General features: G+C 32.7%; 1 protein-coding gene across 1 annotated transcript in view; it reads right to left on the bottom strand.

Moving 5' to 3' along the window:
* The window catches only part of LOC106466000 (WD repeat-containing protein 46-like), a gene marked incomplete at its 5' end in the record, with an annotated part of 77,687 nt that overhangs the window by 26,373 nt on the left and 32,314 nt on the right, over positions 1-19,000 (bottom strand). Inside the window, 2 exons of the mRNA XM_022393964.1 lie at positions 1,385-1,532; positions 9,607-9,760. Coding sequence (XP_022249672.1) covers positions 1,385-1,532; positions 9,607-9,760 — 302 coding nt within the window. The remainder of the gene's footprint in view (positions 1-1,384; positions 1,533-9,606; positions 9,761-19,000) is intronic.

The raw sequence follows: 19,000 nt of genomic DNA, 5'->3' as shown, positions 1-19,000 counted from the left end.
ATCTATGTTTGAAATTTAGGACTAGCCAAAATATTACTAAAAAAGAAATTGACAATTCCTTGTTCAGAAAACAACATAATATAATACTCATTTGATAGTTGAAAACTTTGGCTTTCTATTTATTATAAATGATATAGTATTAAACATAAGAGAACTTATTAACAAATCCTGAAAGAGAGAATGTGACAGCTTGGTGTGACAAGAGGGGTCTGATGGCTGTGTAACCAAACAAGATTGAAGGCTATAAAAATTATGCTTTGTCTGAGCAATGATGATTTGATAATGAGTAATTTACATTACATTTTTACTTTTTAGAGAGGTGGTGAATAAATAACAGAAGAGGGGATGCCTAGAGAAAGTGTCACATGTGTCTTGCTAGGTTAAATTCAGGATTTTTTGAAATATTGCCTCATAAAATTAAGAACTTAAAACTCGTATACTACTATTAAAATATGGATTATTAGCTACAATTTTATGTTATACTAGTCGGTATAACATAAACAAAAAGTAGTTTAAGTAAATTTTGAGTATAAGTCACTAAAAACCTTGTGACATGCACAGTAAAGGATCCCCATGCAGAGAGGGTTAATACACAATCAAAGAATTCTTAAAATATATTAATGGCACCCTTCACGTAACAGTTATATAGATAATATTTCAGGTACATTATTTTACAAAACTGATAGGTTAAATCCTTCATAAGCACAATATAAAGAAACTCTATTGCTAATAACTGGTATTCAAGATTTATTTTTTCCATATACAATAAATAATAGAATTCTAGATCTTGTATTGATATAAACGTCATATTTTCAACAGTGGCTCTTTGATACATTTATTGCACAAATCTCTATAAGTATGAAACCAAAACAAATCCTTCATCTAAAGTATCAGAAAAAAAAATATATGCATGACAACTGCTTCTAAGCTGGCTGCCACACTTCACACTGACAATGGACACTGGGTATAACTATATTTTTCCTAATCAGCATAGAGTTTGGACTGAAATTACACATACTCTCTGGAAGTTAGTTAAACAAAGAATAATGAGAGACAGAAACAGGTGCCACTTGGTAAAGTAATCAGATTTCAATAATTAATTACAAACACTCATTACTCTTAAGAGAAGTAACTAAAAAAGTTTTAAAAGTTCGATATGGATAAAAATAAGCTTTCATAAATAATAAAAGTGATTATTCTTGCTTTATGGCTTTCATAAGAATCCAAATATAAAATGTAATATTAGCAAAATTCCAAAAAACAACAACTCACTTTTGTAACCACAATCTTTAATATTCTATCAGACAGAATTATATGGAAAAACTTAAAAGCTTAAACAAATTACTAATATTCTTTCAGCTTATCAGAAAACATATGATCTTACCAGGAACAAGAATACTTGTAAACCCTTTATTATGGCCAATTCCCAACACATCCTCATATGGGCAGAATTCCAAATTTGTAACTGGAGCTGGAGCTTTGTGTCGTAGGTAAGGTTTCGTTGCAGTGCTTACACAACAGTCTTTGTAGATCTGCAGAGTAACCATAACAATGATAAGTAGTAAGTGTTAAACCCGCAAAGCTTGTATAACTATTATATTATTTAAAATAAAAACTATGATTATTAATAAAGTGGCACAACATAACTCAATCTATAAATACACCTTTATCTAATGATGTGTAGCAGAACCACTTTAAAAACTGTACCTTTGAGAAACAGATTTATGTATAAACATTTATGCAAGCCAAAAGATTTTGCTTTTGATGTATTTGACATTTTTCATACAAATTATATACAGTAAAACCTTCTTTAACCTTTTAACTCTCACTCATACAAATTAAACAGACAAGTTTTTCCATATGGCATGAAACAACCCATAATTAAATGTTCATACAAAACACCATAAAACATGCAAGGACCAGTTTGGTGATATAACACAACAATATTGACCCTTATGGCAAAAATTAACTTCATTAAAAATATTATACTTGTTATTGTAACATTTTTGAAATATAATCAATGGTAGACTATGGCCAGGATTACATAGTTTTTGCTTTGTAGGATTTTTTAGTATACGTATTACATGTATTCAAATGATTGTACAGTAAATGCATTCTCTGCTTTCATTCATTATTTATTTTCACAAGCTTCTTACATTATCAGAAGATTTTATGTGACTGTAACCTCAATTATAGGTTGTTATAGGACTAAACAATGTTCTTTTTTTAACATAATAGTAATTCATGTATATAATTTTGAGGTGAACAAACATAATACATTATCTTATATCTTACTAAACTTTCATTCAATACCTTTATGGGCTAATAGGGATAACTTTACTCTGTCTGTAAATGGACATTTAAATTTTTGCACCATCATAATGGTGGTAACTTGACTATCCATAAACACTAATTTATGTACACTATAATCATCAGTAACGTGTTTGATCTGAATTATCATCTACACTGTCTTCTTTATAAATATTAGAACTAAAATATTTTGATTATCAAATTTTTTAGGTTTTACTCAATTTTCACCTTTCTTTTGCAATGAAGAAATGAAACTAAACTATTCTTCCAGTTTCGGTTATTCTTAGAAGATTCAAAATAAGTTATACCAATTATTTCCTTTGTTACAGAAGCAATTGGTTACTTACAAATTAATATTTTTCTCTCTCTCTCACATGGCACAAGATAAACATTTTCTGGGTTAGAAATGTTAATTCTCTGTTCAACTTCATTATTAAACAGTTAAGAAAATACTGGCAGTAGCAGAATTCGGTTGATTAGCAGAAGAGCTGAAAGTGCATGAATGTACAATAGTAGCTTTGGTTCATGCTTAGATGATATTAAAAAATTATTATAATTTGCACTGCTCATCAGGTTTTTTTATTTAGATTTTCCCCCTACATATTCCAACAATACTATGCAGTATTTAGAAATAGTTACTGCTTGAATGACCTCTAAAAGTTGATTTTATATAAGAACATCCTCTTAACCCAAGTGAGTTCCATAAACATATGTGCACCATACCCACAATAAAAATCTCAGAAAGAAATAGTCAATTGTTATTTGAAATCTAACAATACTCTAAACAACTGAAGTATCCCTAACTATTCCACTATAATCGAATCACAAACATGAGTGTTATTATTACTTTGATTCTTGGAAGTGCTGTGACTGAGATTTGTAACCTCTCCCACCCATTTTATAAATAGTCTATCATCCCTAAATGGTGACCCTCTATTGTCACTCATCTTTTTTGTGGTGATATGCAAATCAGTTACCAATTTAAATAGTTGTATAGAGATTCATAGTACGAGTTATTTTTTATTTGTTGGCACTTCTTTTTTGTGTTCTGTTTATTGTAACTTTAGTGCTTTACCAAGGTTAAGCCTAAAAAATTAAGATGGATGTATAGTTTCAATAGCAAGACTATTGCTTTAATTGTGGATTTACACTTAGTCCAGTTCCTTATCCAGGTAACAACTATACTGACTGCGTAACAGATCTAGAAGGTAAAAGAATATTGAAAATTGTTTTAATTATAGTCAAATGTAACAAATATAGTAAAAGGAAACATACAGACCTATAACAAACAAGTGCAAATTGTGCTTATGAAACACCCATGCCCCATTAATGTTATACTACACCGTCAGATATTACCCACAAGATTGGGGTGTATTTTATATGTACCAGTGACCTTTTTTCCTCTTCTCTACTTTCAATGGTCAAAATTGCCTGCAAGTACAGGTTGCTTTAAAAATGGTCTATCATTTCTTCCAACCCCTTTTAGGATGCTAAATAAGTAAGGATAGGTTTCATTCAACCTCTTACTAGGAAATGTGGCCATAAACCAACTTGCCATTCTTCAGTTTTTTATATAATTCCTGGTGTATTTTAATATAAGAAAAGTTATTTTAATGCAAAGATTTAACTAGCATTAAATGGTGCCATTCTTCTAATGCATGACAGCACTTGGACATAAGGTAAAAACTTAAAACAAGTTTGATAACAATTGCAAAAACAATTAATAATAATGCAGAAAAACATTTAAACCATAAATACTATTTTCTGACAGGAAATAAAAAGAATAAGCCATAGATCAATGAACATCAAAAATTAAAATCCAACGATCATGATGACAAACGTAAATGACACTTGATAAAAATACACGGCTGAAAGGGTGAGCATGTTTGGTGTGACGGGGATTCTAACCCGCGACCCGCAGATTGCAAGTCGAGTGCCCTAACCACCTGGCCATGCCGGGCCAATCTCCTTAGAACAACAATGACCAATGGATAACATCTACAGCCTTCTGTTACCTCTGTAACAAAATCCTTTCCCTGTATGTGCATACATTTTCAAACAGTTACATTAACAAATCTTGCTTAACTTAGTAAGTCAATTTATCTTACTTAGCTAACATTTCAAGTTCTGCTGGGCCAAGTCAAACTCCATGTTTTAGTTTTTCTTATGTTATCTTCTTGTTTAAACTGTGTTAATCTAATTCTATTCACTAGTATTTGTTTGAAATTTAAAATTTTATCCACTTTTGTCCAAGTTCTACCTTATATGATAATTCTGAGGTTGATTTGAATTATATCTTGAGTTGTAGTTATTCTCAACTGAAGCATTTAAGTATTGTTCATTTTAAATCATGTCTCATTCTGAATATCTTTTGTTTTTATGGAAGTTATGATTTTACTTTTATCAGAGTTTATCCTCAGTTAGTTTATTTCAATTTTAGTTATTCAGTAACATACTGTACCTGCATTTGCTTCAGTGACATTTATTTCAGTATTATTTAGTTTAGCTGTATATTCTATTTATTTTTTATTTTGTTTTGATGAATGTTGAAGCCTTTGTTACATGTGAGTGTGTCATGGTGACTTGCGTGTCTACAATAGAGAAGATTATGGAAACCAGGATTACATTTACTAGACACTGAAGTTCACTCATTTTAACTTAACCTTTAAACTTCAGATCTAGAAAGATTGTGAGATAACGTACGAAAGAAGGGACACTTGGCATTTGAAAACCATCAGATCTTACACTTCTATAACAATAACAATGTATCATTAACTCTTTCAGCATGGGCTCGGTTTCTGGGCCCAACCTCATAACCATTTCGTGCTCGTTATAGTTTTCATGTTATAACTTTTAAATCAGTGAGCAAATGTTAACGAAATTTGGCAGATTATCAGTAAACATTACAATGCTTTCATACACAAAATATCAGTTTATTTTATTAAGTCTTAAGGTTTGTAAAGTAATGTTTTTCTCATGTTGCCTATCATGCGAAAAAATTATAAAATAAATATAAATTATGCTTCTTTCATTCTAGAATGAACACAAATTATAACACGAAAACATAAATGTTTAGACTAAATAGCTTAAATCTCATAACATCATACATTTATATATATTTATTATATTGACCTTTCACCCGTGCCTGGCTAACGATACAGAAGTTACAATGACACAGCTTATGTGCACTCATGTTACTCTATCAAATAACATAAAGGTGACCTTAGGTCTGTACAAAGTAACCTGTCTTGGCTGTGTTTTAGTAGACTAGTACTTTGTAAAGTACAGTCACATTTCAATTATTATACATTATATATGTATATAGATTATTGCTATTTTGAAATAAGTTCTAAAGCATATTTTTCTTAAAACATAGAACAGTAAAGCAAACAATTATCTCTTCTAGTTACGATCTTTGTACTCTGTTGCTACTTGACATAGGCTACTAAGCCTTTAAAAATTTCACACATGGAGGATATGAAATAATTTTTTTAGGTTTTATATATACAGTTGAATAACTAAAAAATCATAAATTACTATATCAGTACCATAGAATTCCACTATAATTTATCAAGCTTAGTAACTGAACTGTATTTCAGTCTAAAAATATGAAATTTCTAGCAAACTAAAGACATCACCTACCTCCTTGAAATCTTGGTTCGAAAGAAAGAGATGGCATCCAAACACATTAGAATGGTTGAGAAAGCCACTAGTGGGATATTCTGAGCTTCCGATTGGTTATTCATGTTATATATATATAGAAGTAAGTGTGTATGAGTGAGCATTTCCAAGAATGGAAAGACGTGGACAGGGTGCCACTGTGTGATTTATTACATGAGCAATATCTTAGCAAATAGAAAATATAAGAGGTTCTTATTTTGTATTCTAGCTTGTCAATATCAGTAATTTGAGTTCCTAATTCATATGAAACTATAAACTTAGTATTTTGACATCACAAACATCTAATTTGAACCAGTGCTGCATTCAACATACCACGTGACACACAGAGATGTTTTTTTAATATTTACTTTTAAATTAAGAAATTGAGTAATATATAGTACTAAAATTTGAATTGTAATATACAGTTTGGTACGAAACTTATTGACATAAATTCATGAAATAGTAGTTCAATAAAATTTTGAATGAGAGTCAATAAATTAGATGAGATGGCCTTTCACCCATGACCCGTCTCAAAAGGATTAAAGAGGTCCATGAGAACAGGTAAAAGAAAGGTTTACAAAGGAGGAATCTCCAAAGAGGGAGAAGAAGAAGTTCCATAGTCAAATGAGTGAAGCAGAAATGTAAAACATGACTGAATCGGCCACAGCCGAGTAATCAAAAGAATTCAATAAGGGGGGTGTTTTGAATGATAGAGTGTACATGGGAAAGAAAGCAAAGTGGAGGGTAAATATTAGAGAAGAGATAAGAACAATCCTGGCTCAAAGCATCAACAGCTAGAGTGGTCAAGTTGGGATGGCTTACTAAAAGGGAGAAAGTTTTAACCCTATAGGCCTGGGTACCCTTTACTGCGCATGACACTAGGTTTTAGTGTCTTACATTCAAAATTTTATTAAACTACTTTTTGTTCACGTTATACCAATTAAAATTGCATAAAATCTTAACTAATAATCCATATTTTAATAGTATACAAGTTTTAAGTTCTTAATTCTAAAAGGAAATATTTTTAAAAATCCTGAATTTCCACTCGTGTCACACCTGACACATTTATCTTAGCATATCATCATCCCTATTTTATCCATCACCCCTCGAAAATTTACGAAATTAAATGTAAAATACTCTCTATAAAATTATTATTGCTCAAACAGACCATAATTTTTATAGCCTTCAATTTTGTTTGGTTACAGGGCTATCAAAGAGAAAATCAGACCCCTCCTGTCACATCCTCTCTTTCACAATTGCATAGTTAGAAATCCAGGAAAATTATTAGAAGTAAGTGAATTTGTCTACCTTTTGCATGTTATTAATCTATATTCTTTGCTGTATTATTTAAGTAAATAAAAATCGTTAAGTGCTTTACTATAATCACTAAAAAAAATCAGGCTTAACTCTCGTCGACAATCGAGGGCAAGAAAAAAGAAGATTGGTTAAGTACTTTATTTCTTGTTTTTCATATTTACTCTTTATTTATTAGTATAAAAGTAACTAAAATTAAAAGTATGGATCTTTTTAAATTATTTAAGACTAGAATAGGTAAAATAAGTAATAATAATAAAATAATTAAAATTGTTCACAAAGCACGCACTCAAGCAGCTTGTGGATAATGTAATTCGATAGCGTTACGTGAGTTGCATGTTCCCCCGAGTGATTTACAACTTATAATGGTGTGGATAGCAGTTACACATGGTTTAAAGGGCAATAAAACAATAATATTTAATTATAAATAGATGTACAATGTTACGAACTTAGAGCTACTTAGGATAAACGAATGTAGTTTCATGTTAAAATTTGAAGTCATACTAGAAAGAAAAGAAGGTTAATTTAGGTTTATTTCGATTTTTTTTGGGTTGTTACAAGGTTGGTCGAATTGACTGATTCCATTTTGAGATAAAGGTAGAGAAAATAACATATAAACTATACGTTTGAAATGCATTTAGGAGGTTTTAGGAATTACACAAAGGAAATTTGAGATTTTTGAGATGACAAAAAGTATTTTTAATTTTAACATGAAAATTACTTTGCACAAGGACTATTCAAAACAAATACTCAATATATTCATGGACAAAATTTTATTTTATTTTATTAAAAATATTTCACTAAGAAATATGACTTTTTGTATGTGAAAGACTTGTAATATTAACTGAAAGACTGCCAAATTTTGTTAAGATATACCCAATATATAGAGAGTTATAAGTATTAAATTTATGTCAACTTTAAACGAGTACATAAGGTCACGTGACTCAGTCAAATTAACCCTAAATTAGCATGGATAAGGGATCACAGGACATGATACACTGATCCTTCTGAGCCTATTGAATAGGACATATGTGCATATGGCCGAAGAGGATAAGGGTTTCTCGGAAGCAAATGAGCCTTCCAAGCAGGAAGAAAAGTGCCCTAGAAACCAAAGTCTCCATGTTGTAAAGATGCATGGGATAGGGTTGAGCTTGCCCTGCATGGGAGTCAAAATGAACTTAGAAATCTTGACCAGCCAACACAGGCGAGAAGCCTCAAAAGTGAAGGTAACAACCACCGAATCCTGACATCACAGAGCCAGGAGAAGTCAGTCATCCATATAAAAAATGGAAAATATGCATGTGCCAAGTGAAGGAACTCAAGATTTATTTGAAAATATAAGTGACCATGACCAGGATAAAAGGAAAGACATAGAAATGAATGACATGTCCATTGTGGACAAACCAGAAGAAATGATGGGACACAGGACAAATGGACATCCATTTCCCAGGAGAAAGATATCTGAATGCAGACTAATAAAGCCATCCATTCAAAATCAAGGAACAACAAGAAAGTGATTCATAGATGATAGGTCAATAGCAGGGTGCCAGTTTTCAATCTTCTTGGGAATAAAAACTCAGTGTCAGGTGCTAAAAAGGTTTTGTAGCCTATGCTATTGTCCTTTGAACTGTGTCTAACTAATATTTTCACCATACTAGTCATAAATCAAGTGGTGGATATGCAGCTTACCTTACAGTTTCGAATTATATAATGCACAGACTACTCACAAGCGTACCTCATGAAACATATATATCACAAGTTGTTTACATGAAGTCATTAATGATTTCTCTAATCTACCTGCAAGCTTATATGAACTTTAATTAAATGATAGACACAGTCATTGCTAACACTTCTGATGCACCATGCTTTTTAAAGTTTATGAAAAGCTTCCTTACTACTTTTCAATCTTTTCTAAAAATGATAGATCACAACATCCTCAAAAATATTTTTTATTTGAATTTTAGAAAAGAAGAACAAATTGCTTGCAAACATTCTTCTGAATATTTGTGTTAAAATAACATTTGTATTTCAGGACTTCTATGACACAATGCCAAGTGAAGTTATTTTATTGTATGCATGAAGCTTTTGAAGAAGTACTGAACAAATCAGTAAACTAGTTTTTTGTTTTTTACACTCATGTTACTGCTTTTAGTGTTTATGGTCTAAATATTATGAAAAATTCCATATTTGTGATATAAAAGTGAAACACCAAGCATACTTATACATCAGAGAGGGAAAAGTCATTAGCATCTGAATATAAAAACTACTTTTGCTGATATTTTCTCTAAAACAAAAATTATTTTCTCAGAAAGACTTGCAAACCTCAACAGTATTATCCATTGCCACTCCCAACAGCCCTCTCTGACTGAACGTCAATTGAACAGGTGGCCCTCCTACTCTGTAAGACTGGAGACATTTGTAGTTACGGATATCCCAAACTTTCACAACTCTGTCTGCAGATCCTGTCACTAAATACCTAAGAAATAAATTATTGTAAAGTGGCATATTGCTCTGAAAATACACAAACATAACTTAATCAAATTTATTATTATAAAATAATAAAGACTTAAGTTAAGTTTTACTGCTGTAACTATCAAAATCAGCCAGATAAACAAAAATAACTGATGGAAGATTTTTGTGGGGGTCAGTAATGTGAAGTCTAACTGTTCATGTTCATCTAATCTTTTAGTGTGAGTGGTTTCAGTTAAATTCTTTGTCAAGAAGTGTACTCAAAAATGGCTTTCAAAATACATTCATAAAAAAACAAGGTAAACAAACCACTTTGTAAACAAAAAAAAAGGACTTACTAAATACATCATAATAATAATACAGCAAATGACCAAAAATTCATATCTGCTTCCACTACATACTTCTTTATTATAATTTCTATGCTCTTCAATGCATATCATGAAACATCCTATTCATAGCAACTTTAAAGGAAAATACAAATTGTGCTGCACCATACAATTTTGAAATCTACAGAGATCTGGGAAATACATTTTTCATGACCAAAGTTTTGCAAATTTTACACAACTACATCCACAATGAAACTTAACATTGCTTTAATACATATGTATGTAACCTCTGATTATACTGGGCAACAAAAACATTCTTCTCTTTTATTGGAAAAAATGCAACAGTTTTCGAGTAATTTGATGATACTGATTCTAAAAATCATGTTGAAAATTACTAATCATCCTTAGTTTTCAAATTATGTTAAATATGTTCTTATAACCATGAAAATAACTTTTTCTGTAATAACTATTTATTCATTGAAAATTGCATTTAAGAATGTATAATCTGCACTTTGATAAGTTTCTTTCATGTTCACAGCATGAGCAACAGGAATTGATGACTTAGTAATCCCGTTGTGCAAAAGTATAGCTTTCAGACTAACTTTAGATGAGTCAATAGAAAATCTCCATTCTTGATGATGACATTCAGTACCCAATTCTTCCATTAGTGCACCATCATTTGTACAGAAACTAAAAATTTACTTACATGCTTTAGTGAGAAGCAAGACATTGATGGTGACTTTGGTAAATTGAAACTCTTGTTCCTGGAACTAATAAATTCCATTACTGTAAAGTAGAGCCAAGAAATTATCCATGTTGCTTTGATAGAGACAAGTCACGAATCAGATCATTTAGCTCTTCTTGTGTGATCAGATGAGGCAGTTTAGGTTGAGGTGCTACAAGAATAGAATTACTAGATGAAGATGATTCATTGTCTTCTTCACAGGATAACTCTTCTGTTTCACAATTCACTTGTAGATGTGTAACTGGAAGACCATCCCCATGAGGTACTGGTTTCACTGCAGATACAATATCTGGATATTCAATGTATTGTTTAGTTTTGCCTGAATATCCAGAAATAATAGTCATGCAAAAATAACAGTCAGTTAGGTGATCTTTGAGCTTACGCCATATCATGGGAAATGAAAATGGCATACTTGCTCTCTTCTTATTCAGCCACTGTGTCAAGCCAGATGTGCAAACTGTATAACATACATGTGGAACCCATGTTTTCTTAGACACCAATTTTACACCCAAAATAGTAACAGTAAGCTACCTTTACCTCGTGTTTGATATTTTTCCTTCATAAAACTGCAATATATTTTCTACAAATGTAGCAGAAACTGTTTGGGTGATTTTTACATTTTTGGACTTTACATGAACTGGAGGGAGTCAGCATTTTAAATGATTTTCTAAAAAATATAAAAGAATTTATGTTTACAGAATTATAGTTAAAAAAAAAAAAGTTTTGCAGAATTTGATTATATCGCAGGTATGATGCAAGGAGGAAGATTCAACTTTGTTTTGACTGTGTATGGAGCAAATCGAAGTGACCTACTGAGTGAGTGAGAGGATCAGTTGAGGGACTTCTTGAATGTTTTAGTAAACTGAGCACGATGGTTTTGTGATTCCCATGTGAAGCAGGTGAGTGTGGGAATAAAGCAAATGTGGTGCAATTTGCTACAATTATATCAAGAACTAGTAGCACATATGAACAATATATTTGAAATTTTACACTAATACATCACCATACTAATGTATGCCTTTTACCCATTAAACTGTCACAGTATAAATCTATCGTATTGAGTTGATTGCATGGTATTTCACACAGTGCTATTAAAATATTGAGATATTACAACAACTCAAAATCTAAATGTGTTGGACAAATTGTAACTATATTTTTGAAATCAGCATCATGAAATTACCCCAAATCACTTGAGTTTTTTCTCGAGTAGCAATTTTGTTGTTGCCCAGTGTTATATCCCACACCAGAAAATTAAACAAATAACAGAACATTGATCACTAATTTACATTTCAATGGTAAAATACGAGGCAAATCTAAGGAAACTTGAAATATTGGTAATTGGTTTAGTTTGTGAAGACCTTTGAAACCTTTTTTTAAGTGTAACAAAAACAATAATGCTTTTCTTGAAATAAATGGTAGCTACAAGAGACTGTTCATAATTGGCTTGTGAAATATTTCTAATTGACATTTTAGGTTTTAGCAGACTGTGATTGTACCAATTGGTGACCCTGTCTTTCTGCTCTAAATTTCTACAATCCAAATTTAACTAGGCTGTTACCTTTTATAATGGGATGGGCTATACTATTTCTTAGTGTTTAAAATGAGGTTACTAGTTCATCTAGTTAAAAAATGTTATCTGTTTGACACCTCCTAAGATAAGTCTATTGCTGATGTTATTAACGAAAAAAAAATTACAATAAACCTATTCTAATTCAGTTTACAAATGCTAAACAGTTCCATCAGAAATATTCTACAAATAAATTACATATAAATTTATTGAACAAATGTAAACATTTAAAGATAATACCAGGTGTTCTTAATTTTAGGGTTTCGGCTTCAATTGTGCTAATCTAGACAATATCATAAGGTTAAAAAAAGAATTGTCAAATTTTGAAATTAGATAATTTTTTATTTAAATATTTTGTATGACAGTCCACAGAACCTTTTACTCTATAAAAATCAACTAAATGATTTAGCATCTTAAACTTTAAAACTTCATTGAAACACATAATAATAAAATTATTATACAATGTCAGAAAAAACAATTAGCACACCAATTTAAAATGACAACAATGTAAAAATTTTTTATAGAACTACCAGATTTTTAATTATTGAAAGTGTGTCCTAAGAAGGGTTCCCATGGTTCTCAACAGCAACAATCCTTATTGGCTCTTAAAACAAACCCGTTCTTAAGTAATTAAGATTAAGTAATTGAGTTTTGTTAAAAAGCTCTAGTAACACAAAATAGCAGCAAATAACATACCAATATAATAAGACAGGATTATAAGCCATTTTTTAAAAACAACAAACTAAAACAGAATAAGTCTTGGTAGATGCTTCTCATATCTGTCTGAATAACAGTACTAGTACAATACAAATTTTACTCTTTGGAACCAAACTCATATTGTGCAGCCACCAAAGGCCAGAAGTGGCACAAGCACCACTATTACTCTAACAAATACACAAATAAATCCTGTGTAATTGGTTATACTCAGTGGCATGCTTTTTATTTTTAAACTGACAACTAGGCTAGACTATATACCTCTATAAAATTTACTCGGGGAGATTTAGAGAGACCCCATTTTAACAATAAATATACATAGCTGTTGTTTTTTTTATTATTGATATGCACAATCAAAGTTCAAGCAAGAACATTTATAGTAAAGTAAGATAAAAAAAAAGGCAAAATCTGTTGGAAATATGCAGACTTAGCAATCCTGGTTCAAAAAGTAACACTGAAAAGAAAGTTTTACTTTTATATTATATTTTAAGATTCCAAACAAGATGAAATTTGAAAATTTCGTACAGTATTGGAACTTATGATCACACTTTGGCTAGGCTTTTAGTTGATCTCTTAAACACTTACAGCTAATGAATATACTTTGAAATGTATATTGTGCTAATTTGATGTGAGTCTTTGTATATAAATATACCTTTAGATGAAACTGTACTTAAATGCTTATTTGATTCTTAATAATCCTGGTGATTTGAGAATTTGTAAATATGTGTTTTCAAAACTGATGAATTTTGCAACAAAAGAATCATTTTCTTTTTGATTGCAATCTTTATTATAAAACTAATGGTATGACAATGAGAACTAAATTGGCTCTCTTTGAACAATCTTTTCATTTGTTATCACATTACTTTAGTGAGCAATGGCATGGCCTCTATATATCTATATCTATATACATGATCAAATTAATAAATACAATAGTGCCATCTGTTATGCTGAAATACAAGATCTCAATACTAGAAGTGGTGATTGAGGCTTATGAAATGTGGTGCCATCTATTAAATCACCACACACAAAAAATCCATAAAAAAAAATTCACACTTTGGGTTTTCAAGATTCAGTCAATTTGAAAAATAACTACAGCATGTGCAACAACTATTTCTTTATAACAGAACATAATTTCAAATTAAATTACTGTCATAACAACAAGAACATAACTTTTACTATAACTGCACATAAGAGTTTGATTATATCTTTATTGATCTAATTCTTAAATATAGTACTAAAAAATTGTAGTTCTTAAAAATTGTTTTTTCAATAAAGGGTAGCAATTTTAATATATAAAAGCATTATAGTTTATATCAGCAAAATTTATGAAAATTTTGAGTTCTTTACATTGAATCATTTTGATGCATCTCATAGCACAATCCAAACACTTTCCCATGCAGTACTTCTCCCCAAATATATCCTTTTTTAGAAAATAATATTTTTTTATATTTTTTTCAATGAAGTATAAATACTATAATCAGTAACTACTAGCACAAACAGCTGTCTGTAGGGTGGTGTTTTTGCTAGTGAAAAGCAATAGTTGGAAGACTATATATAGTCTTTTAATCAATACTCTCTCCAGTCTTTTAACAAAAAAACTAGTTTATTTTCTTTTTACAATATATTTCCTCTCCTCAGATTAGAGCCCAAGATCTGTCACATACCAGATGAGTATTCTATCAGCTGATACAAATAGTGAACCCCCTAGAACTTACTAGTACTGTACCTCCTTTTTAACAACCGAAACTAATAATTACCATAGGTATGTAGATAATATTTTCATCATCTTTAGGAATTGATCATGTTTCTCATTTTTTGGAGTACTTAAATAGTAAACATAACAGTATAAAATTCACTGCTGAACATCAACAAAATAATGAGCTCATTTTGGGATATGCTGATTCATAACAATGGTAGTCACTTTAAATGTGAAGTATACCATGAAAACATATCTACTAGCTTGTATTATAACTTTGCAAGGTTTATACCAACTGTGTTTATAGAAAACTAGTAGAGTGCCCAGCATTGCTTGGATGAAAATGGCTTTAAATATCCCGAGATGTCTTGATCATATCAACATTATCAACTGATTTCTTGTAAAAAAATTAAAATGATTTCTTTACCTAACTAAATATTTTGATTAATTTCAATAAAAATAACAATGTCTGAAAAAAATAAAAATTTGCTAAAACTATTCTAATCAGAGTACAGGTACATTGCTTCTGCTTCTTGTATGTGCTTTGCATGACATTTCAAGTTCCCAAAACAAAATTCTCAACCTTTTGATGTTCTGATTTCTGCTGTGTAGTCATGTCATGTGCACCATATTCTGAATTTAATATCATTCCATTTAATGAAGAAATGACTTATTCTCTTCTTGTTGCAACACAACATAAATGAAAATTTGCTGATTCCAAACATTTCTATAAAGTCATCATTTAGCTGATTCTTGCAAGTACATGCAAGCAAGGCAAAAGATATGGCTGAATCAAGCCTATTTAGTTGAGGGAGTGTGTGTGCATGTTCAATATAAAGAATCAGCCTTTTTCAGTAAATGGGAGTTAGAGAGTAGGCATGTATGTGTAGAAAAAAGAGAGGGGGGGGGGGAAGAGCAAAGTTACAGGATGAGAGCAAAGACAGAAGGAGCAGAGAAGCAAATGAAGGCTCCACAAAGTTTTTAACTTGTTTTAATGAAATTGATCATAAAGAAAATGATTAGGAGAAATCTTCATACAATGAAGAAATGTAAATAATAGCCCTTTTGATCACACAATACCAAAAAAATCCAGCACTTTCATGTTGAGACCAATTAGTCATCCTGTTTGTCAAGTTATTATTTTCCTATACTGAAAATAGATTTCCCATGAAGTACTTAGCATGTCTCACATGTGTAGCTGTTCTCATTCAACGCTGCCCTCTATATGCCACAAGCCTCGAACTCGCACATACTCCATGAAGTACTTAGCATGTCTCACATGTGTAGCTGTTCTTATTCAACGCTGCCCTCTATATGCCACAAGCCTCAAACTCGTACATACTCCACAATCAATGTGGTTCAACTGCATCTCACACGTAAATCATCATGCGACAACCCTTCACCAATAGGAGTGCAACACACCTCCTGATGCACATGACTCCCTCTATTTGATTCTACCGAACTATTACTTTGAGATTAGACAGAAAAGAAAGCACCAGTTTTCAGTGGGGAGGAGGTAAGTACTTATCAGAAATCTATTTTCAGTATAGGAAAATAATAACTTTTGATATGGTACATTACCTCCTCTCACATGTATAGCTAGAATCACACTACTTCTGTACCAGGTATACTCTGTGCCCAGTGTGGAAACAGGTGTTGCTTACATGGGCAGAAAATGGGAGGAGCACAATCAAAGAGGGAGTGAAAAACAGTTTGGTTGGAATCAGAACCAAAGTATACCAGAATCCCATTCCCATAGTAAAAAGACTGTAGAAGGACTACATACAGACAGGAATGTGGGGAAAACCATGGCTGGTCAACTCCAGTCCAAAATCCAGCAGCATTGGGAATAGAACATCCGACCTGTGGCAGAAGGTGGGTCCATACCGTCTTTACCTCAAGTTAAGTACAATGGAAGCATATATTGTGCAAACAGATCTATGAAACGAGCATGTGCGCAAATTCACAACCAACCACACATCCGGGAACTCGATGTCCGAACGACAGTAGGAAGAGATGTGCAAATGAGGCAGGATTGGTTCAGACTGGTACTCCACTGCATAACATCAGCCTAAGACAGAGAAAACAGCTCAAGGTGGAATGTGAGAGAAAGAAACATTGTCCCAATCAACATTATCCTCCAGATGGGAATGCACACAAAGTCACCCTCCAGAAATGGATCGCCTCTAGAAATATATAGCAACTGCACCCTCCAGATAGAACCACACAGAAGCTAAGCACAGCATCAACCTCTGGGACACATCACATGGAGGTGTAGATCCTGAGACAAATTGAGTGAGGAAGAGGAAACACAACTAACACATGTGGGACAATTCATGTTCAATGGTCCAGCTATAATCCTCTCACTGGGAACTGACATCCAGGTGATGGTAGGATGAAGGACCCCAAATAAAGAGGAGAACTGCAATTTGATAGATCTACTCCAAAGCAGCATCATCCTCCAGATAGGACCACACAAAGGCTGGAGCACAATAGCAGCCTCCAGGTCCCATTGCATGGAAGTGGATTGCACATATAAAACATAAGCAGCCCCACCCTCCAGATAGGACCGTACAGAAGCTTCACACAACATCAATCTATGGGACACACCACATGCAGGTGGAGCATATTTATTTGGAGATATGCACAACATCATTCCCTGGATAGGATTGCACAAACGTTGGAGCTCAATACCACCCTCTAGGTCCCATGGCATGGAAGTGGATTACATCTAGGAAATATAAGCATTCTCACCCTCCAGTTAGAGCTACACAGAAATTGGGTACAACATAAACCTCCGGGACCCACTGCACAGAGGTGGAGTGTATGATTGAAGGATCAAACACCATCTACACCAACAGAACACCATCACCCTACTCTCTACTTAATGGAAGCAAGCACATTCAGGAGGAGTCCTCCATGGTCCACCACCCCTGCAGCTCAGAACTGGAAAGTGGCAAAAACTCCCAATACAATGCGGTGGAGAGTCCAGAGGAATGCCAACAATGAAGACAGTGCAATAGGTTACCACAAAAACCATATTTTGTAAAGCAGACTACACCTGATTTATTCAATCAATGGGACAGCGGGGATGGGCAGCTATCCCCTTCTGCTCTACCCATGTACGTTCATGGGTTAATACAGTCTGGAATGGTCAAATCAATTAAGCAAACATTAATTAAATAAACCTACTAGTGATCTTGTGGAACATACCATATCAACAGTGTGCATTATAGGCCATAGATATATTGTATATATTGTGGCCATACAGTGCAATGCTTGCCACTGAGCAGAATCTGAATCTTAAATGAGACATGCCCTTGGAGGGAAAAATATATAGAGAAGAGATAACTTACCCATTCCTGGTCACACCCAGGTTTTAAGGATGCCAACAGTCAAAAGACAGTACCCTGATGAGGAAAAAACAGCTATCCAATGAAGATAGTGGGAGATAAAAGTTTGAGATGGAGGCCACATGTGTGACTGAATAGTTTCCTTTAATGGATGATGGAGGTGAAACTCCAGGAAAAAGGAAAGGTGCCCAATTGCAGAGTCCACATATAATTCTAAAGACTCTGGAAAATCTCCAAAAACAAATGGAGAAAAAGAGCCATCCAGAAGTCACGAAGATAATGGGAAGGTAGATGGACCTGTGAAGAAAACAGTGTCTTTCCAATAAGATCCCAACAGTAACAAAATCATGTGTGAAGAGATAGGGCCAAAGAGGTCAAGAGAACCAATGAGGAGTAAGGAAGGAAAGCATATCCCCCCAAAAAACACTCAGTTGAGTGCTTCAGAAAGGAGATGTATGTTGGACAAGTACAAGACAAAGATGGGAAAAAGGATGTGGGAGAAATTAATAGTATTATCAGGAACAACCCTCCACATGAGCAAAAGTGACATCAACTGCTGATAATCAAGAAAAGATTGATCAGCTTTTGATAAGAGAAAGTATAAAGATCAGCAGTCCATGGATAATGAGACATGCTAACACCAGCCCTCAACTGAGAAAATGGAACACCTGAGAAAGCATATCCAAGAAGGCAGAATTAGGCCTAGTAGATTTCGTAGGAGAATGACAGGAAGGCACAGCATAGGTAGGAAGTGTGTGTGTGTGGTGGGGGTGGGGGCCGGCAAAAACCCCAACCACAAGAAAAGGGTCGGAAAAAGGAAGAGGAACCAAAACAATGGCAAGAAAA

The sequence above is a fragment of the Limulus polyphemus genome, unplaced genomic scaffold, assembly GCF_000517525.1.
Source record: "Limulus polyphemus unplaced genomic scaffold, Limulus_polyphemus-2.1.2 Scaffold2118, whole genome shotgun sequence".
In the NCBI taxonomy this organism is placed as follows: Eukaryota; Metazoa; Arthropoda; class Merostomata; order Xiphosura; family Limulidae; genus Limulus; species Limulus polyphemus.
Note: the sequence above shows the minus strand (reverse complement) of the source record. Positions and strands in the feature narration are given on the sequence as shown.